General features: G+C 43.0%; 1 protein-coding gene across 1 annotated transcript in view; it reads right to left on the minus strand.

Annotated features, from left to right (window-relative positions):
* ETNK1 (ethanolamine kinase 1) overlaps positions 1–10,575 on the minus strand; it is a 181,856-nt gene extending 171,281 nt beyond the window's left edge. Inside the window, exon 1 of the mRNA XM_086920366.1 lies at positions 10,104–10,575. Coding sequence (XP_086776492.1) covers positions 10,104–10,250 — 147 coding nt within the window. The 5' untranslated portion in view covers positions 10,251–10,575. The remainder of the gene's footprint in view (positions 1–10,103) is intronic.
* Positions 10,576–22,816: the final 12,241 nt, after the last annotated feature.

Consider the following 22,816-nt stretch of genomic DNA (forward strand, 5'->3'; position numbering starts at 1 on the left):
AAATTGTGAATAAACTACCAAAATGGCGTATCAACTCGATGGCCCTATAGTGGTCATATGCCCCGCTGTAGCCCTATATGTCCGCCGGGCAGCAAACTCTATTAATACTTCATAAACGGAAATGCTTACTTGAGAGCCTTAACATAATAATGGAACTACTAGAATTCAAAGGTGTGCATGATTGCATTACACCGCGTTAGTCCGCTGTCAATTGTAGGCAGAAACATATCACAGAGGGCATTCGCCCGTACAATAATAACTAAAAAAACTACTAAAATGGCGATACAATCTCGGGACTCGAAACTAGCAGCAAGTCCCCTACAAATTCCTATAAGAGCCCATAATTGACTACCGATAGGGCTTCCGTGTCGAAGTTAAACGGAATACTAAGTTTTCACTAGCAAGCGCCGCATGAAAACAAATCGGAAACTTGCTCCGTTCATTTACTCGTTCGTGCCATATTAGTCCTTCCTTGCTTATAGGCACTACTAAGCAAGGATTATAGAGAATAAAACTACCAAAATGGCGACTTCACGGCGCCAACTAGAACTGACACAGGTGTAAGCGGTCTTTCAATTAAATGAGACAGCCGCTGAGTATAAAAGGAACCGGTTCTCCAAGCACAGTATCTGACGCTGGAGACCGGGTTACCAGGCAGGCGGCGATGAGCTAATCCCACGGAGGTAAGAGAATGGGGATTGAGGGCATACTCTATCCCTGCGCATGAATTTACATCAGGCAATTCATGTAAGACCATGATTATCAACATGGACTTTTTTACCCTGCAGAACTAGAGATAAACCTTAAGAGGGTTTATTCTGCTTTGTAGTATGAGCAGGCATCAGGATAATTGCAAAAAACTGACAATGTCTACAACAACGCTACACCCTGTAAATTTGAGATAACCTAAAGAGGGTGTACTCTACTCTTGCGCAAGAATATACATCGCAATAATTGTACAAAACTGATGAGGACTTTATGTAAATCATACCACAGTAAATAAGATCACCGGAAAGAGGGCTGTATTATCTTGTCTATAAAGCAAAATGACTTAAGCACGGATATCTCTATGTCCTGCAGCAGCCTTTAATGTGCGCTAGCAACCTTTAAATGTGCGCCTCTATAAATGGTATACGCTCTAAGTCTACAAATCAATGAATAGAGCACAAACTGATTTATCGCCAGGAATGTGATATGCCAAAGTATAAAATGTGCACTCCATTTCTCCATGTAGATAAAAGGAATCGTCTTCAAATTTAAAAAAAGAAGCACTCCATCTCCTTTTAAACTGTAGTAAGAAGTGGAAAAGAAGCTCACCGGAGGTTCACCCAGAGTTTTTTCATATAACGAAGGCAATTTAACGCTCCTATTTCCAACTACATTGTAAGCATACCTTTTACAAGTTCTACAAAATATTTCCAATACAGTGCCTTAAAAAGGATAACACTTATGGTATACCTGATATTATGTATACACAGGTTATTTTAAGGAACCATCCTGACTGTTAACGGTGGACAGAAAAAAATTTCCTTCTGGTTGAAAGTAAAAACCTCAAGGCATGCACCCGAAAACATAAAGTAAGCATTGATTTATTTTAACTTGAGTGGTGACAAAGATGCAGTTGTGTAGATTAAATCAAACACACTAATTGTACACAAAATAATATTGTGTGCATACAGGTCTTTTAAAGGAAGAAACCAGAATCATAAGAGTGGATAAGATTTATCTATCCCCAGGATTTAGACTGACACCGCAAATTGAACACTGCGAATTGAGTAAGAAATCTTCTTGTGTACACTCTAGACACCGATAGAAGTGTAAAAACTTTCTGTAAATGAGATCTTTCAATGAATGTATACTAATTGACTGTTCCGTATATTTTTAGATTGAAGAAGTTTGATTGTAGTCCTGAGGAAGGTGTACCATCAATCTTAAACACCGAAACGCGTCGACAACTTGGTTATAAAAATTTTTTTTTTTAAATTTGTGTGAATTTGTATACGTGCTTGATGTTAATGTACTGTAATTGTTTTTAAATGCAAAACTGTGGATTATATACCATGCTGACTTCTGACTAAGCTTTTAATAAATCTGATTTTAATGAAAATTATGTTTTTTTGAGATAATTGAGGAACATGTCAGGATACATATCATTGTGACCGGAAATGTTTTTGGTGTCTTATGTGTAAAAGCGTTTTGCGCTCTAATTTAGTAACCACAGAAAGGAACCAATATTGGAAAATAACATTCATAGGGAACTAGCGGGGAGTAAACAAGCATTGGCAAAGCCAACAGGTCTCGCATTTGGGATCTAATGAATTTATCAAAGCTCTCTGCCGTGTTCTGCAGCAGCTGTTTTCCATCACCTACCCCCCACATCCACACTGAGCAGTATTGTCAAAAAACTTAAATACATTTTAAAAAGTAGGACTTCATTCCACTGGGAGGTGCACAGGTGAAAATGTATGCACATGCATGGGTTAAAACGCAAGTATGTGCACAAGAAATCATGCTGGCACGGTTTGCTCTCATATTTTACTTACCAATAGAAGGTGGCAAACACCATTTGGATAAGTAAATAAAGGGGGACCAAGGCTTTATAAAAAATAAAAATAAGCGCCACTGAGGTCCAGGGGATGTGGGTAACAGGAGTAAATGGGGGTAGGGGGGGGGAGGGAGTTGGTGGGGAGGGTAGACAAGCATCACTTAAGGGAGAAAACGACACGAAGGCAGGGGAGAAAGACACATGGACAAGAACACAGCGGGTGGGGCAGGGAAAGAATAACATAGCGTGGGGGCGAAGTGGTGATGCTTATGAAAGAGCAAGCAGCACGTGAAAGTAACTGCATCTGGGGAACGAGGGAAAAGTACACAAGAGAGAAATATGGAGCACAGGGTGAGAATTTGGAGGGGAGGAAAAAGTTCTCTACAAGTTAGCAGTGGAAGAATAGAATCGAGCCAGCAGGAGAGATAGTAAAGAGGCTATGGTCTAGGAGAGGGGCAAACACAAGATGGACAAGGACAGCCATTGAACAAGAAGCATGCAACTGAGTGACAAAAAACCCAACCAATGGTAAACAATGGTGATCTGTAAGTCCCCAAAAGTTCTTAGTAAGCCTACGTCATTTGCAACCATGGAGCTTCTGCTCTCTGGTAGGCTTGATCAGAAAAAATAAACACCACAAAGCCACAACACAATACTACAGATCTCAAGGGCTATGTACATATAGCAGAAATTAAGTAACCGGATTTGGTGGTGCACCTACAAAACAAATTAAATATATTGTTACCTGTAATAGTGAAAAACAAGCATTGCCAAAGCCAATAGGACTCGTCTACGAGAAGATAGCTAGTGGCATTGTCACGGTTTAGCCCTGTTTTAGAGTAGTGTATTTACCATGCAGTATGAAAGAGTTTTTTAAAAAAATGTGAAAAGTGGTAGGCGCTGACTGAGACATAGCGCTTTTTAGGTCTTGCCTGAGCTGGCAAGACTTTTAGTAAGGGATTAAGAAAATGCTACCTCTGTGGCCTAGAGCTAGCGTGCACGTACGTGTGCAGGCGTGCAGCCGGCAGCTTTTAGCACCCGAGGCGCCATCTGGAGCGCGATAACTTTCACTTTTAGTGCTGCTGCGCGCGCAAGCATGCGCCGCCTTTCTCTTCTCCATCCTGCTTGTTTTTAACTTGCAGCGCAAGCTTGTTGTATTATGCAGTGAAGCATAATCTGTTTAAGCATGCGCCACCTTTCTCTTCTCCATCCTGCTTGTTTTTAACTTGCAGCGCGAGCGTGCGCTTGTTGTATTATGTAGGGATGCATAATCTGTTTACTCCAGTCTCTATCACATGATCAGACAAACCTATAAGGTCTACTTTTATTTGCCCATGTGTACTGTCGCTCACAGCGGCAACAAGATTAATTGCCCATTTGTAAACACAGAAGGACATTTCTTCCGTGCCATGCTGTGGCGCAACGGGCTCATACGTCACTACACGCGTACTGGTGTCAACAAAAACCAAAATGTACAACTAAATCTTCTAACAGAGGAGTAAAAAAATGCATGTACGAACAGGACACTGACACTTTGCAGTGAAATGTACCTCAATGACTTCTGAGTGCGCCATGATGTCTACTGCGAAGAAGTCTGCTCGTGGGCAGTGGCACCTGGTGGAGCTGGTCAGCGTGAAATAGTAAAAAAGTACAGTTATTGTAGATTGAAAGGCTGCGATCCCCTCGCCCTACCCCTGTACGCACGTCTGTCCTCTTCGTTTCTCAGCCCAGAGAACATCACAACAGACCGCCAAATATGCAGACAGAATTCTTGCACATTGATATGTCGCTGTGCTTTGGGTTTCCAACGACCCTCCCAACCCCATACCCCCCTCTTACCCCATCCGCAAAGAACTCAGCGAGAGCAGATTTTTTTCCACCAACTGCAGGAGATGCTGCTAATCTTTAAATAAAAGATGTGTTACAATGGATCTGTCTGGACGGACTATATTTTTGTTACATTTACTTACAAACTGTTTTCAGTTGAAAAGACTATAGGCAACAATATAATTCAATGTCCATGGATCAAAACATAATAATGGACAAGTTCACAACAGTTTACTGAAAAGATAAATGTTTCCTCACAATACTTATAGCTTACTATTTTGAATAAATTACACAAATTATCTAGGATCCCCTCTACATCACTAATGCATTGTAAAGTATTTTTATTTCACTGCACTCACACCCATCCATGCATTCAGCTCTATCACAAGTCAAAGTAAGACAGAACAAGCATTGGCATAGCTAATAGGTCTCGCCCTTGGGACCTTGTAAGTGTTTACCCATGCAATAGTAAATGTTATTGCACCAAGGATATTGTGCTGCATAACTAAATACTTATAAGATTCCAAAAGAAAGACCTATTGGCTATGCCAATACTTGTTTTATTGCTGGAAGGAGGAGGCATCGCTGAAGGCAGAGGGAGAAGAGGGGTGGCAACAATGACAGAGGGTACGGGAAAAAGTGCTACGACATGGGTAGAGGTGTCCACGTTAAATCGCTTTTTTACAGAGGGAGGGTGAACAGGAGCAAGCAGCAACACAGACAAGAGAGGAATTGAGGGTGGGGACAAGCAGCAACACACGGGAGGGCAGGAGGAAAATGGAGAGGGAAGAAGTTCATGAGGGAGTAAGCTAAAAAACAAACAAAGTAAACAATGGCAGCTATTAAAATGAGCAGTGGAAGGACACAAATAATGCATTGATGCTCCAGAGGAGGGACAAACACAGTAAGGAAGACTGCAGCAGCTGACCAATATGCAGCAAACTAATGAAAGTGACAATAAAGCCTACCAATGTTAAGAAATGGGTGGTCTCTAAGCCACTGTATAGAAAACAAAAGATCTTGAAAGCGAAATTGCATGCGCTGTCTTAGGCAAGACCTAAAAACGAATCAAAAGCAATTGATTTAGGAGTAGCTATCACTTCAATCCAGCAAGTTGAATGGGGGCATGCCAGAAGGGTTTAAAATTTGAAAGCTGTGTTCACAATAGCGATTCAGCCCTGTGCTTTCTAATTAACGAATCTGAGCTTGTTTTTTTTTTTACTTACACAGCAATATGAATGGATAAACACAGCAGTAAAAACAAAAAAAGGTTGTATTAAGAAATTATGATGGGATGGGGAGATGTCCATTTGAGCTCTCTTTTGTAAATGTTTACTCTCTCTGTAGTTTACTGCCACAGTAAACAGTGAGATATTTGCTAAATGATGTGATTTAATGCAGGGAGTTTTACTTAGCTGTGACGATGGACTTCCTCTTGTAGGACAAGCACATCTTCTTTACGTTGGAAGAAATGCATGCGTCCTCTTCCTGCCATAATCGACTTCTAAATCAGATGTGTAATCTACAAGGCCGTCTATCTGAGTAAACTCCAGTATTTTTATGCTTTACTCAATGTTTCAAGTGGTGCCTAAATTACCAGAAGCCTATCCCAGCCAGGGCTGGAAATCCAACAGACTTGGAGAGAACGTACAGATCATTCTTTTTCTGCATTGTACCAAGACTAAAAAAAAGTCTCTCTCTCTCACATTCTGACATGTTCCATAGACTCAATTTTAGAAATCTCCCTAAACACACCTCTTCACAGTCGTGTTACCATATTAGGTTGTCACCTTTTACTCCCCACTATGGAGTTTAATGTCCGATCTCCTGTGCATTTGCACACACTGACCTGCCACCCACGTCGGTCCGCCATGTGAAATATGGTTTGCCATTCAATACATGGCAACCAGATGATAAGTCATTGTCGCACAATCAACAGTCAAGTGAGCTAGAAACCCTTGTGCATAATACATTTACGACTTGTATGTGAAGGCTCTGCTGTAATCCAAATTAGGAATCTGAAACCTTCACAGGTCCTGAGAGGTAGTTCCAGCTGAAATTGTACTTGCTATGTAGCAGGGTAGGCTACGGCCCCTCAGACAATGCCATGGTCCAAAACCCCCCCTTTCATCATGATCCCAGTCCTCATCTGTGAAACTTATTCGGAGGTTGAGGCGTCTGAACACATGGTAAGGCTCTGCTGTAATCCAAATTAGGATTCTGAAACCTTCACAGGTCCTGAGAGGTAGTCCCAGCTGAAATTGTACTTGCTATGTAGCAGGGTAGGCTACGGCCCCTAGGACAATGCCATGGTCCAAAGCCCCACCTTTCATCATGATCCCAGTCCTCATCTGTGAAACTTATTCGGAGGTTGAGGCGTCTGAACACATGGTAATCGTATCTGAATGCCTTTATCTTTAGATATTGCCTACCTACTTTGCTGCCATGCATAGTATGTCACTAGCCCTTAGTTGCATTTTGGAACAATAGCCCTTCTACACCAGCTACGAGAGACACTTTCAAAAGCAGAAAATAGGTGTTAATTTTCATGTGTCACCATCTTGATATGAACGGTTATGATACAATGATTTTATACATAGACCCAAGAAAATGATTCTTTATATGTGTTTTATTAAGTGTTTTTGAACAAACTGATTATATCTCCAAGTATAGGGTTAGACCCCTGCTGAAACCCATAGTATGTTAAAAAATGATATCATGGTCCCAAATAGGGATGTAACATAGAAGCAGACAGTGCTGACGGCATAGTGGTTGGTAAGTGAATGAAAATATATATTTTGTCAAACCAAGGACGATGCAGATGGGTGTAATGTACAAGTAAAGTCAGGGGGAAATATGTTCGTTCTAATGGAACATTCGTTTCCAATATACTCAGGTCACAAGTCGAGGGTATAGGCGGGTAGAAGGGGTATAACTCTTTTCTTATGGTGGACGCAATCTCCCCTGCCAAGAGGCTGGGCCCCACAGAAATATGCTTAACTTGTCCTTGTATCATTTTCAGACACCGGGACACATTTAGCAGCTTTGAACAGCACAGTGCAGGCAGGTTGAGGGCATATCAGATTCCAGCTGGTCACATTACAAAGGCTGAAGTTAAGGGGCCAATCAGGATTCTTGTTGGAGTATGCTGGCTAAGAGCTATCTGGAGCCTCAGACTTAAATACAATGGAGGGGAACAAAGGCACACATCTTATCACTTCAAGGGTATTCGAGAGGCATGGGTTTGAATTTGATCAGTCCCTTTATATAAGAAATATGCATGCACAGTAAGAGGTCTGCCCCAAAATTTACACAAATAACAATTTAAATACCACTATTTTGTTTTATTTCTTTTATAGCGCTATAGTGCTACTCAACCCAATGAAGGGTGTCAAGAGAGTTTTACATCACACGTACAGATACTTTGACAATAGCTCACTGTGCTCCATCAGGATTACAATTTATGATCTGCAAGTAACTAGAGGAGCTCTGTGATAAAAGCAGTAACTCACTTACCCTTTTACATAAAATAAAAATCTGTAATCGTCGTATTGTATAATGTGCTCTGCATAAGACATTAACCCTCTAAGCTACTTTGATTCAAAACTGGGACTAGATAAAACACAGATCTCTCCAACAAATAAGTTAACCTCCAGAGTTATCTTACCATTAATATTATTCACCTACATTTAGCTGGCACACAAACATCTATGCATCAGGTGCCTTAACCCCATAAGATATTTTATAATGCAGACTTTTCAAACAACTAGGCAGAACAGATCTACTGCCACATTTCTCCTTGTTGCCAATTTCCTTGAGCAGAGTTTACAAAAAATATACGTATAAGCCGAGACCCAGATGGTGTGTTTGGTTGCATCGCGTTTTTGACCCAACCCAGATTCAAAATCTCACTTGTTAAATATTCTAATGTGCTGAAACATACTGATGATAGACCTGCTAAACGTATGAGCATGGTTTTAAGATGTGAAGTCACTTCCTGTGAGCTAATGGGTTGTGATACACTTCCTGTGAAGCGGTGTTGTTCCGTGATGTAATAAAATGTGATGTCAAGTGCCATAATGTCACTTACATACTGCCTAAATTGGTTAGTATCCCCACTTCTTTTTTTAAGACTTGTGCTCTGAATATACTGTTCAGTACTGGGCGTTAGCCTTTCAACCCCATCCAGGAACTTTCCAAATTGCCAATAAGCATTAAGGAAACTTAAGCCAAAACATGTTTTGAATATTCACTAAGGGCGTCCCAAAAAGTCACAGTGGTAGAGAACAAGTCTCGGAATGGAGAAGCTAGAGTTATTTGCTGGATAAGTAGCCTAAGGGAACGAATGAAGGTTTTCAGAAGCTGGTCCTAACTCATGGCGCAAAACAAACATCTGTCAGCGGTGGCCAAAACATTGTGGTCACTGTCTTTGAGCAAAATGGAGAAATCCCTCCACATTGAATAGAGCCAATCCCCCCCTCCCCCCCGCCCCCTTTTTTTTCTTCCTCTAGGTGTAATATTGATTTAAAGGGTTACAGATGTTCTCCTGTTCTATTGGCTATATACACTGAACAGGTTATTGGATGTAAAGCGCTCGGATACCTGTTTTTATCTGATCTGATCTTGCCAGCACAATACAAAACTCTTAAATAAAATAAATAACAAATAAGGTGGTTCTGTCATTTCTTCAAATCTCTTTTGGAACTAAGCCCGCGCATTAAAACAGCTACAAATAAATAAAACAAAATGTACGGTTATTAGGCATCAGTATTTAAAAAAGAGAATCTGCTTGTGGTTCACACTGTATTGCATTTCAGCATTAAGCATTGCTACAGGTATCAAAACAAAAATACAACAAAAAGTACAATTTGGCGGCAACACTTCACAATATCCTTAGTCCAGTACCCATAAATGAGTCCAATTAGGGAGGGCGGTTATTCTTTAATGTTGGATTAAAAGCGTTCAATTTATTGGATGGTTGCAAAATAACTAACAAAATGGTGCTGGGGCTACTGGACCAAACAAAATGCATTACATTCACCTTGCTACCAGAACCCACGATCTGGACGGAGTTCGAGCATTTAAAAGTGATTTAAGACATAACACATCGAAAACATGCCACTCCATACACAGTAAACTTGACGAGCTATAACAACACGTTTTTCAATACAACGGGGATGGACACCAGTACATGGCTGGGGCTTTAAGAAGACGTCACCGTCCAACGCGTTACTAAGGCGGAAGTAAATGCAGCGCTCCTTTTCAATGGCCTCACACGCCCATCACGATTGCTAGTCGGCTTGCTACAATGAGTCATTACTATCGGAAACCGCATCCGACTTTAATCTTACGTTTTACAGTATTTTTACACGTACCCTCCAAACAATGCTTACGGATAAATCGGTGCAATATTTTTTTATTTTTTAAAGCAGAGGAGTTACAATTGATAACGTTTTCACAACGGTGGAGGGTAGATTATCGCTCTACAATTGTCTTTGACAAAATAAAGAACAATGATTATTAAACATATTCTGTCGCTGTCTATACATGCGTGCTTCAGACTCGAGAGGTGGGGCCTCCAAGGAGACACTTCTCTGCGGATCCTGTGGGGGGGATGGGCGTGGCGCCCCTAATCTGACGGTTGTGCCCGAGACTTCCAATTATACGTAACCTAACTCGAAAGTCAAACGGGCTGCTGGCCTTATAGTCCGCGGCGATTATTTGTATTTACCTGCGTGGTAACCTCCTCCGGTTTCCAATGTGGCCGCAGCTCCTTGAGCAGCCGCATCGCTCCTTCGCGGCACCCGCGCTCATCTACAGTCAGGTTCATCCTGGGCACGTCTGGGGAGCCGGTAGGGACGTGAATGTAATGTGACATGGTGGGTCTTAAGAAGCAAAGCAGGGTGGCGCGGGCGAGGCGGTTAATTTTGAGGTATTTCTGGTTTTAGGGGGTACAAAAAATGTCGCCTGCTGTACTGTCCGTGTATTGCCAGCTGCCCGGTTTTTGTGATGTGCTGCTTGCCGTCTGACAGTGTAAAGAGCACAAACGATGCCTGACTTTCCCTTCAACGACAATCAGGCGATCTGATGCAGCCACTAGTGTTATAAGGAGCCGGCTTACACGGAAATTTCCACTTCGACTCTCCTCCCCTAGCAGCCCCCGCCTCCCATACACACTCTCAACGACGGCTTCCGAGGTGCATGCCGGGACTGGCCTGATGCACGCGTCACTCTGAGGTTGGCAGTGACGTCTGTCGACACGAGACAGTACTGCGCGTGGAGTGTGTCCTACTCAGCTGCTCTCTGGAGCGCTAGCTTAGCGGGGTGTGCCTGTCAATAGTGCGGCAGGTGCGGTGGCACCGAGGACCAGGAATGTGAGGGGGAGAGGGGGGGCTACTGAATTCCAGTTATAGCTATTTACTTCCATCCAAAGCATATGGGGCATTTTTTCGTACTTTCATTAGGGTCACAGTGTCTTTTTTAAGCCTCGGCTTGAGAATGGCTTGAAATGAGCGGTATCTTATAACTGTCTATGACTTAACCATGACATTTTATAGGCCTCTCGGTCATCCTGAAGCCATTCCAGATCTGTAGCAGAAAACTGCCCTGATTCTAAATTACTCTGAGGTTCAGGATCTTTGCAATCCAAAATATTAAGGACACTCTCTAAGCGTGTATCTTTATTCTTTCACAAAGATATATAACATTGAGGAAGTGGTGGAGCAGGGACTTTAAATAAATATTTGGTTTACGGTTTCATCAATTTTATTTATCTGGAGGCAAGTCCCCGTCCAGGGCTGAAAGACCTTACACATATTAGTAGAATTAATCAGAAGCTGCAAATCAAAATTTCTAACTTTCTATTAATCAGATTTCAATTGGGAGTCAATGATGAGATTTGGTTTGGGTTTTTAACTTTTTCATAAAATTATTTTAGTTACTATATCTTCTCAAAATAGGTAATCAATTCATCAGTAATACATGCATGAATAATTCCATAAAGCGCAATTCATTCAAGTAAATCTCTATTCTAAGTCTATGAAATGAGAGGAAAAGAATCTTTAGAACTCCTAAAAGTATCTCTAGAACTCCAAATCAAGAGGTGAAAGCATAAATCCTTAAGAAATTGTTAATTGACAAGTTCACAAAATTCAGTAGGGTCTCAGAGCAGCATAGATTCAGGCAAGGGAAATTAATAGGTCTGTGAGAAACTCGGAGAAAATCTCAGGAAAGGGTTCTGCGAAAGTCTAGAAAGGGTGTAAAGAATCTCCACTCTACCACATATGCTTCTTAAAGGACACCCTCTAAGATATTATTTTAATATCTATCACTAAGGTAAAATGTTGCAATCTTCAGTCTTCTCAGCAAATCAATGCTCAATGTCATCATAGGAACAGAAAAACGTTCGCGGTCTAAGCAGTTCAGGACAAAAGACTTACTGACATTAGGTTTAAAACAAAACCTTTCATAAACATTGTGCAAGTCAAGGTTAGGTTCCCACTGTTCATTTCTACCCTAAGACAAAACAGTTCATGGTTAGGCCTCTAAATCACACCGATGAAATCCTACAATTCTCAGACATTCTTTCTTACTTGCGATTCATGAAGAAACTTTTTATGGAAATCAAACTACACAATTTAAGACATTATTCTATGAAACCATGCTTAACGTTTTCTATCAGTTCATGCTCAGTTCAGCATTTTTGTATCATTATAGTCTCACATCTTTCATTACTAACATTATTGACCTTAGGTCAGAGGAAAGGAAAAAAGAGAAAATGCATTCAGAAGTTTTTCCAAGTTAATTTATGCAGCTATGAAAACCTAGTGCTCTCACTTGCCTTTTGTGTGTGACATTTTGTTTTGAGGCTTACAAGTATTTTTCTACATGCTAATAACATTTAATTTTTTTTAAACTGTCTAGCAACCTCTTCCATCTGATGGTTTCCAACCATCCTAAAACATGCACAGATCACTTCATACCTCGCTCTCACCTTCAGTTCGTCTTTTCTTTTTTTGTTTTAGGTTTTCCCTCACCTTTAATATGTTGTATTCTTTTGTAAGGTACTCACTTAGTTCTAAATCCTTCTTTATCTGTTTGTTTCTCTCTCTATTCTTTTGCAATATGATTTGATAGCCTTATACACTCCTATTGAATTCAGGAAACACAATTACAATTAAAAACTGCTAATATGACTTTCAGGATTTGTCCTGCCAATTGCAGAAATTCCCTTTTTGGAGCTTTTTTACTATACTATTGTTTTCTAATGGTCTTATGTCAAGTTTGATTTCTAAAATGTCCTTTGAGTATTCTTTGATTTGTCTTACTCTAAACAGGAATGTATGTGCTATCATTTTCTGACTTGAACATTTTAAGACTCAGCCTCTTTCTTCAAGCATAGCGACTAAAGCATGTCTATTTTGTAACACCATTGATCTAACTGCCACTAATTTTGTGTTTGCAACTAACAAAGCTCCAGATGTTTTGGTTGAAAGCTTATCCACTACTGTTGATAGTTTTAAAATATTTTTAGCATTCAATATCACCCCCAGAGCTAGAATAATAGAACCAAAAATGTCTCAATCTAATTATGTTCCTTAATTTATACTTCTAGTATGTCAGTGTGCAGTTGTCATTGTTAAAGCATTTAAACTATGCGCATGATACATGTTTAGAAACAGTAAGTCTAAATAGCAAATCCCCACCCAGTCAGCTAGTAATTTTAAATATGCATCCTGTCCACAAATGAAAAAAACTCCAGGTATTGCTAGATCGTCAAACTGTTAAACCTGCCATGTTCCTCCTGATAACTCAAATGTATGTTCACAGTCTCTATTTTGAAATTTTGTCTTAAAAACACATACTTTCCCTTTTTGTCTTAATCTTGGATACGTTTTTTCTTTCTTTAGACATCTTTTTCCATGCATCTTTCAGAACATCAGATTTGGACTGTGTGCCCTTCTTCTAACATCATGATAAATGTCTTCTCTAATGGTCTCATTATGCAAGTTACAATATTTTCATAAGCCCTAACAGTGTAAATAGGAAGGTAAGGTCTAAAATTATGGCAAGCAGTGTACATCTCTTTTGCTTTTTGGTGTAAGTTCATGCTTTTGTGTAAAGGTACTTTCAAAAGTATCATGTCATAATTGGAATAATAATATTCAAAGTTCTGTTGCCTATAAACTAAACCAATCAATAGGATGCTCGAAATTGATTGCATATGACAAGGGAATGTGATGGTATGTCACCTTGTCAGCAGCTGAGGAAGACGTGTGCGAACACACATAACTATCCTTAGCATTCATGGCATGAGTATAGTCTTGAACTAACCTAGAATAAACGTTAGTTGAATAATCTTCTTTCAAGTAATCTACAAATGAGGCTTCCAATTCATTCTCATCCACATCATGTGATAGTGTTGTATTAGTAAATGAAAATGCAGATTTCTCTTTCACAGGTGTAAAATGTATAACCAATAATAATGCTATGGCTACTAATACTACTACTAAAATATTATTCCTATAATAATTGTGCATCTAGCTCTGGTTAGAATACAGGTTTATCTGAAATCAGATCTTTTAAAACGATGACTGTAGCGTAAAGTTAGTATCTTTGTTGCTGATTTGCCGATACGCAGACCTTCCGATGAGAGCAGGAGAGTAGGAGAGAGACCCCACAGCTCCACTAGCCCGCGGTCGCCCCCCCCGCTGAACTTTCTCCTGTGCCAAGAGTGAGGGGGTGATTCTTGACTTGACTCACGGCGTCCGCCCGCCCGCCCCCGCCCAACACCACCGCGATCCCACCTGACCCCCGTTTGGCGTGTTGGGGGCCGGAGCAGAGGGAGAGGCGGAGGCAAGGGTGCAGAGACGCGGGAGTGGAGAGCCGCGTCCAGGGGGCAGAGAGGCAAAGGGAGAAAGTGCTGAGCCTCAACGACCACACTACCCACGCGCGTGCTATAGGAGCCATCAACCCTGCCTGATCCCCCGTTCGTGCTTCTAAGATAAGAGCAGAGCATTGTGAAGGCAAACTGCAGGGAGAGCTGCAGAGCCAAGAAACCCACATTCTGCACTTCTCCATGCAGTCGTGCAGATTGCTTCAACCTTGGCCTCCAGCTGTGCCTTGTAGCCTGCGTCAACCTTGCCCCCCAGCTCTCAGAGGTGCACGGGGCAGACAGGACTGGCTGGCTAATCACTATTGCCGCTCTCTGCCAGGAGATTGTCGCTTGAGGAGGACATTTTGTTTTCGCTACGGGTGCCCTGGACGGCGGAGGGCTGTACCTGCAAAGAGTGTGAAAGTGTTGGAAGGGGACTGCGAGGACCAGCGTGCTTAGTGGCCCCATACCTGCCGCAGCTGGTCCTCTTCCCGAGCTCCACCTCCTCTCATATATAACACGCCCACTACCGCGCTAGCAGGACGCGCCTGAGCCAAGGCCGGGCCCGTTTTAGCCCGTTATAGACCGGACAAGACCAGACCGGGCGACCCCTCTTGGCTGCTGCAGTTGGACTTTTACTATCTATAAATTTGGGGTAAGACTGGACAGGCCGTTGTGCGAGGATACTGCTTAACTGCACTATGGCGGGGAGAGAAACCAGGAGTAAAACCGCCACATCGGCAGCTCATACAGTTGGCGCTATGAACAATTTCATTGTAAGAGCGAGCTCCCTTTTGTTGCATGAAATTACCACCCTAGAAAGAAGAATTTTGCAGGGAATTGAGAATGCTAAAAGATCTTCCCTTGGTAATATAGCAAATGCCTTATCTCCAACCAGACAGTTAGTGCCTTTAGATGTAAATGTTATACTTGGTACTCCGCTGAACCAGGGGAGGGTTGATGACAGCTCAAGGGACCCTATTCTGAATACTGCTGCTAGCTCCGAGCTAATTTTAATCCCGACCACGAATGCTGTTTTACCACCAGACGATAATGATAGCCTACTTAATAAGCAGCACCCAGGACAAAGGGAGGGTGCAATCCCGAAAAGGAAATGTGAACCACATACATCTGGGGGGGGGGGGAAGCGAAGGTCTCTAAACATCGTAACTTTCCGCAGAATACCGCGGCTGAAATTGCTAGAGATACTGCACCCACGGTTAGTAGTCTCCAAACCGCTACTGCTCCCAAAACACAGTCTACCTCATTAGCTAGTTCAATGACAGCCTGTGTTACTCGGTGGGGAGGGGGTAGCATGCGGAAGTCCATTCTCCTTCCTCTAGAAGTTAGGCTGGCACAAATGGAAGCTAGATTAGCCAAGATAGAACAGGCAACAGGGGCTACTGCAGACTACCTAAAGGCAATTAAACCACACCAGGGGCAACCGGTAAATATTATTAAGGACCCCATACCGCATGTCCAAGCCCACACAGTGGCCACCTCCCTCCCATCTGTGAGTAGTACACTCTCAATTACTAACCCAGATGGCCAGTGTTTCCCCGGACTAGCGATAGACGAAGAGTCAGGTGGGCTAAAGTTATAGGGAATCCCAAAATCATTTCTCGGCTTTATGCCATGGTAGTTCCAGTGTTACAAAGAGTTGAGGAACTCACTATACTACCCCCGTCTGCGGAGACTTATAATAAACTTGGAGACCTCCATTTGGAGCTCACTAGCACTTTAGCGGAGGTACTGATCCCGCGAATAATGAAAAAGAAAAGCAAGCCGATAAAAGCCTCGTGGTATAACACAGCCTGTAGGAAGGCCAAAGCTGATCTCCTTGAGGCCATGACACAAAGGGGTAGCATTGTGCTGATCAGGGCTAAAAGGAACGATTATAAACATCTTATCCAAAATGCCAAGATTGAATGGGACAATGATAATTGGTCTGAAATGGTGGGAGCCCTTAACACTAGAGATGCCCGGGAAATGTTGGCAGGTAGTTAAAACTGGCTCTGTGGATCCAATACCTGCGATAGTAGCTAATATTGCTCCTAGTGTCTGGGAGGATCATTTTCGCACCTTATATGAACAGGCTAGTATAGAGCATGTAGAGGATACAGGCACTCTAATGGTGGATTCTGCTCTCGGAGTAGATCAGGAAGAGTTTACTGTGGCAGAGGTTGATGCCGCAATTGCTAAATTGATAGCAGTGAAAGCACCGGGTCTGGACATGCTTCCAGGAGACTTGTTCAGGCACGAACCAATTGTGTGGGCTCCATACTTACAGGTCCTATTCAACTCAATTCTAGGTGGGATGGAGGTTCCTAGTACTTGGCTGGGGGTAGAGATTGTACCAATTTTTAAGAAGGGCTCCCCTCTCCCAGCCAACTACAGGCTTATTAGCCTTATTGATGTTCCACAAAAGGTCTTCGCTAGACTGACCTGGATCGCCTACTAGAGTGGATGCTTGATCATTCTGTCCTGAGCCCTTACCAAGCAGGGTCCGGGAAATAAGTCTCTACCATAGATCAAATTTTCCGCTTGGCCCTTTTGCACTGGAAAACGGTAAAGATGGAGGGTGGCAGCCTCTATACCGTTTTTGGAGATCTACGGGCAGCTTTTGATCTCGTAACCCATAGAAAACTTTGGTCTGTCCTCTTAAACATGGGAGTACCGCACCACCTCTTAAAAATAATTGTCCGATTACATACGGATAACTATGCGCAGGTCAGATGTGGCCGGGATGGTTCTTTATCAAACAAATTCCCCATTGACAGGGGGGTAAGACAGGGCTGTGTTTTGGCACTGACCCTGTTTTGCCTCTATGTCAACTGGGTAATTGCCCATCTAAATAGGGTAGAGGACAGCGATGCCCCCAGACTGGCTGGCAGCAGGGTGCCGCAATCATGTTTGGAATGACACCCTGCTGCTGTCCAAATCTCCTATGGGGATTCAACGAGTCCTTACTGGATTCGAGGCATTTTGTGAAGAGTATGTTCTTGAGATTAATACTCTCAAGACCAAATATATGATCTTTAATCCCCCACCAAAAACACGTCCAAACCCGTGTATTGGTGTAAATAGGCTGGAAAGGGTCCGAACTTTTGAATATCTAGGGGTGACTCTTAATGAGAACATGTCTTGGAGTCACCATAAAAAAAATACCAACTTAAACTGGCCCAACTGGCGGGAGGTGTTAGCCTTGTAAATAAAAATAAATCCACCATCAATAGAGATATATAGAGTGCAGGCCAGGGGAGCGGTCATGTATGGAAGTGAACTTTGGGGGCACACCTGTAAACTTGAGATGGTGGCAATTGAGAATAAATTTATCAGGCAGCTCCTATCACTCCCTCCTAGTACCCCCTTGTTGCCGATGAGGCTTGATCTGGGACTGAGACCACTTAACGAAGATCTGTGTGCCAGGCCTCTAACCTTTTGGCGCAGAATCTGGACTACACCAGAACCGATGAACTACAGGTCTGAGCTGCAGGAAATCTTGACCTATCCGAACCTGGGGAAAATCCCCTGGTTTCATTACATAAAAAATTAGCTGGGGCGTCTGGGACTAGCTAATCTGTGGTCTGATCCTGCTACTGCTTCCCTATGATGTCTCGGAAGCAGTTGCTCTTACTGTACCACGAAAGCAAAATCGAGGCACACAGACATGGCACACAGTCTGGTACCCTGACTGACTCTTTCCTACAGACTAAGGACACATATAAACTGAAGGGAATCCTAGATGTCATATTCTCAATTACTACTAGGAAACTGTACCTACAATGGAGGTATGGAAGTTTACCGATCCATGCCTACACTAGCCATTGGACCGGGCCCTCATTGAGGTTCTGCCGAGGGTGCAACTATGAGCAGGAAACAGAGCTGCACATATTGTTCTTTTGCCAAACTTATGCACGGGCAAGAAGGCACTGGATTGTACCGGCCTGTAAAAACCTGGGCTTCACCCATTGTCTGCAGGCATATAGGGTTTTTAAAACCGATCTTTCAGGCATGATCGTGTTTGCTGTGGCCAAATACTTGGAAAACTTCTGGATAAAGAGAAGACGCTTATTACCCAAGGCTGCAGAATAATATCTAAAATTTTAAATAATAGCTTTATACAATCATCATTTTAATAATTTTAATGCTCTCGGATCAACTAACGTTTAATGTATGATGATATGAATGAAGGAACTATGCTGCTGTTTTTCTATGACTTTTTGATTAATTGATCTGATCCATTTCATTGTTTTTAACTGTATAAAGTTGTTTTATCTTTTATTGCAAATGCGCCGAAATAAAGAATATTGATGATGATGATGATGATGGTATCTTTGTGTTTGTTGGAAATGGCCCTTTCTAGGGTGCTTTCCCTTGACTTTTTGCTTTTCTCCTTCCCAGTTTTCCACTGATTTGGATGCTAGCCTTAGACTTTGAGCATGTTTGACACTGCCATTCAGTGCTATAGCGCTGTGCTTGTCATATACATAATGGTTATTGGTGCATACGTGAATGGCAGATACCAGGGACTCAAAGGATCTCAGTTTCCACAATATCATTAGGACTGCACAGGGTGCGGCAGAAACAGGTGGAAATGATAGTTGGTTTGGACAAGGACCGCCTTGACATACACCATCATCACTCTATGCATAGGATGATGCTTGTAAAGATCAGCAGCCATCTGAGATGCTCGGACATTTGGAGTTCGAGGAATGTGGGGGATGCTTGTAGAGTCTGAGGGATCCGTGCTTGCAACCAAGGGGACCTATGGTAGCTTGCACTCTGAAGTGTGTGGTGTCCAAGGGTTTTTGGGAGAACCTGAGTTGGGAGCTGAGACTGTCTTTGACCTCCAGATCAGGAGGACGACAGTGCCTGACATTACAGCCTCTGTCCGAGGTCGCTGGCTTCCTCTCCCAGGACCCACGCCACAAGGTACTTTGTTGTGGAGAACATTGTGACGAGGCCTGCTGGGTTTCATGAGCCTTTTGGCCTTCTACAGCTGACTGTCGGGGGGGCTATGACAGGTGACACCTCCGCATGTGGGAAAAACATTTCTCCAGACTTGGAAGTGCTCCCTGGGTCACAACCATTTGGCAATGGGAGGGATAGCAACTCCACACTTGTGCAGGTCCCTGGAAGTCTAATCTTGATTAACAAAATTCAGTAACCGTTTTTATCTGTGTTACGTGGTTCAGACTGTCTAGTCAATGGGGCGCCAGCAGGGGCAACGTGTATCGCTGGCTGATGTATTTGAGTGACAAAGGGGCTGGATCACAAGGCGTAGTCAAAGATCTGTGACTGTTTTGACCTTTCTGCTAATGGGAAAGTTCTACAAGTACATGTAACTGTAAAGCGTATATACAATACTAGCAGCCCGCCCCGGCGTTGCCCAGGGGCAGAAGGGGGCTGGGGGCTACATTTTGTGCATTTGCTTAGTCCCGGCCAGGCCACCGCGTCCCGGCCGCCCCCCCTCCCGCCCCAACATTACGTACACAGCTGCCCCCCGCCTGCCTCCTGCCCGCCTCCCGCCTCTGCCTTACCTCCGCTCCGGACTTAGCCCCCACTCCCGGACCCCCGCCCGCACCGACATTGCCTGGACCTGCTCCCGCCTCGCCTTACCTGAGGTGCCGCGCCACTCGTCGCTGCTCCTCCCCGCCTGTCGTCATCACACAGGTGTAGGTCACGGTTAGAGCTACGTCGCGGTCGTCGCTTGTTTTAGGGGACTACTTTGTTTTAAAACCTAAATTTTTTAATTTACGTTTTTTTTTATTTTATACAGCCTATGTCCATCTACACACCCTGAGGATTACAACAATATATTGGGTGTGTGGATTGGCGCTGTGGTTCCCGAGTTTACCTTGCCAAAAGGTGTCTGTTCTCTCTTCATAATAGTAGTATAGATTTATTCATTTTGATTCCAGTGGGGAAGTTCAACACTTACATAGAACTGTAAAGTGTATGTACAGTGTGTATCTCGCTCCAATTTCAGTATGTGTGTGTAATACAAAAAGTGTTGTTCATACATATGGTGTGGAGTCTTTTTGGTGGCATATGCAATGTGTTGCAAGGGTGGTGCTGGCCCAATCCTTCACACTTGGGCCCCAAGGATAAACCTGACTGCTCGGTGCCAAGCTACCCAAGGTTGAGCACTGGTCATGGGACATGTGTATCGTACTTATCCTATTTTGTACAGTGGATTCTGACTAGCTTTGATTTTTATACAATCAAGGTATAGGACTCGCACCGCAATATATAGCGAACAAAGTGTTCTGTGTGTGTAGTTTTAGCGTGCAAGGCTGGGGCTTCGCTTCCTGGACAATCCAGCGTCAACTAGTCATCAATAAGCTTTATACAATCATCATTTTAATAATTTTAATGCTCTTGGATCAACTAACGTTTAATGTATGATGATATGAATTAAGGAACTATGCTGCTGTTTTTCCATGACTTTTTGATTAATTGATCTGATCCATTTCATTGTTTTTAACTGTATAACGTTGTTTTATCTTTTATGGCAAATGTGCCGAAATAAAGAATATTGATGATGATGATGATGATGGTATCTTTGTGTTTGTTGGAAATGGCCCTTTCTAGGGTGCTTTCCCTTGACTTTTTGCTTTTCTCCTTCCCAATTTTCCACTGATTTGGATGCTAGCCTTAGACTTTGAGCATGTTTGACACTGCCATTCAGTGCTATAGCGCTGTGCTTGTCATATACATAATGGTTATTGGTGCATACGTGAATGGCAGATACCAGGGACTCAAAGGATCTCAGTTTCCACAATATCATTAGGACTGCACAGGGTGCGGCAGAAACAGGTGGAAATGATAGTTGGTTTGGACAAGGACCGCCTTGACATACACCATCATCACTCTGTGCATAGGATGATGCTTGTAAAGATCAGCAGCCATCTGAGATGCTAGGACATGTGGAGTTCGAGGAATGTGGGGGATGCTTGTAGAGTCTGAGGGATCCGTGCTTGCAACCAAGGGGACCTATGGTAGCTTGCACTCTGAAGTGTGTGGTGTCCAAGGGTTTTTGGGTTTTGGGAGAACCTGAGTTGGTAGCTGAGACTGTCTTTGACCTCCAGATCAGGAGGACGACAGTGCCTGACATTACAGCCTCTGTCCGAGGTCGCTGGCTTCCTCTCCCAGGACCCACGCCACTGTCAAAGCTAACCAAGTCGTCCCTTACCTTGTCTTGACTGATGTCCTCTTGGAAGACGTGGATGATTTTGCAGGGACGCAAGGGACCAACTTCCCTAATCACTAACTAAAACTCACTGACTTGAATATGCACAGCAAGGTTTAAACTAGAAATTAGGGAGGAGGGCCGGTTCTGGACGTTGAAGAGAAGACTTTAGTTCTTGCTGTCGACCTGCGAAGCAACAAACACCAAAGACTTTAGTATTCCAGTTTAAGATTCAACACTCCTAAACTATTCCTTGGCCCCTTCACTACAACTCTATCTAATTAGAGCTCCTAAATCAGAGTGGCGCACTTCTGAGGTTCCCCTACCTGCGATCAGCAAGTTGTAGGCCTTCGCCCAGTATGTCTTTGTTGGGTAGTGGTGATGAAGTCGTCAGATGTCCTCTAGGATAGATGGTCAACTGGTGGAATGTCAGCTTGTTCGTCTGGAAGTTTACGCAAAAGAAAGGAAGGATTAATTTACAATCTTTAAGAGACCCTTTGCATTCTTCCTATTTATTCCTAAGACTTACTTGGCATGAATCTTTGCTTCTTGATCTCGGGGTTCTAGTCTTTTTAATTGTGCTATAAAAGAGAAGCATAAACCAAAAGACACACCAAATCCTACGTATCTTTCTTCTATCACCCTTTTTTCAAATAAAATCTAAAACCTCATTGTAAATCTCTTCACAATTCAACACATAAAAGAACTGGCAATTGTTCTTCAAAACATTAATGTGCATAAAATGTCCCAAGTCTCTTTCTTTGCGAAGGCTTTCGCAAAAATAAAAGTTCCAAAAATTCTGTTGACCTTTCTTGCGAAGGGCGCCTTAAATCAAGTAAAGTACTTAGCTTTCAAATTTAGTTCTTGAGGTTTCTAGCTCCAGGAAATAAGAAGCACCGCCGTGGAGTCCTGCCAGGATCGAATTCTCCTTCAGGTGAGTTCCTCCATCAGACGCGACCTTCTCCGAGGGAAATCCGAAGGCAAAGCGCCTTCCAGAAGGCTGGGTGCGGTTTAAATACAGGACCGCACCCAGCCGCTCCCAGTCACGCTCTCTGAACGTGCGCGGGGACGTTGCTTGCAGTCCCAGTTTAGACGCGCACCGAAAGGTAGCGTGTAGGGATGCGGGGAGAGAACCATGAGACCTTCGCAGGGGCATTGTCTCTCACAGAGCCATACGCAAAGGTCATAATTCAAGTATACTGCGCCCTCCCACTCCAATAACCACACAAGGCATCACAATAGTATACAAGCCAAAAAAGGCACAAGTAAAAGCAAGGTTGGCAAAACCCTAAGAAGGTGATAAACATGTATTACGGAAGTATACGTACACACCCAATCACACTGACTTGATGCGTGCGGGGAGCACGGGACAGGG

This window comes from Lissotriton vulgaris, chromosome 1_1 (genome assembly GCF_964263255.1).
Source record: "Lissotriton vulgaris chromosome 1_1, aLisVul1.2, whole genome shotgun sequence".
NCBI lineage: Eukaryota > Metazoa > Chordata > Amphibia > Caudata > Salamandridae > Lissotriton > Lissotriton vulgaris.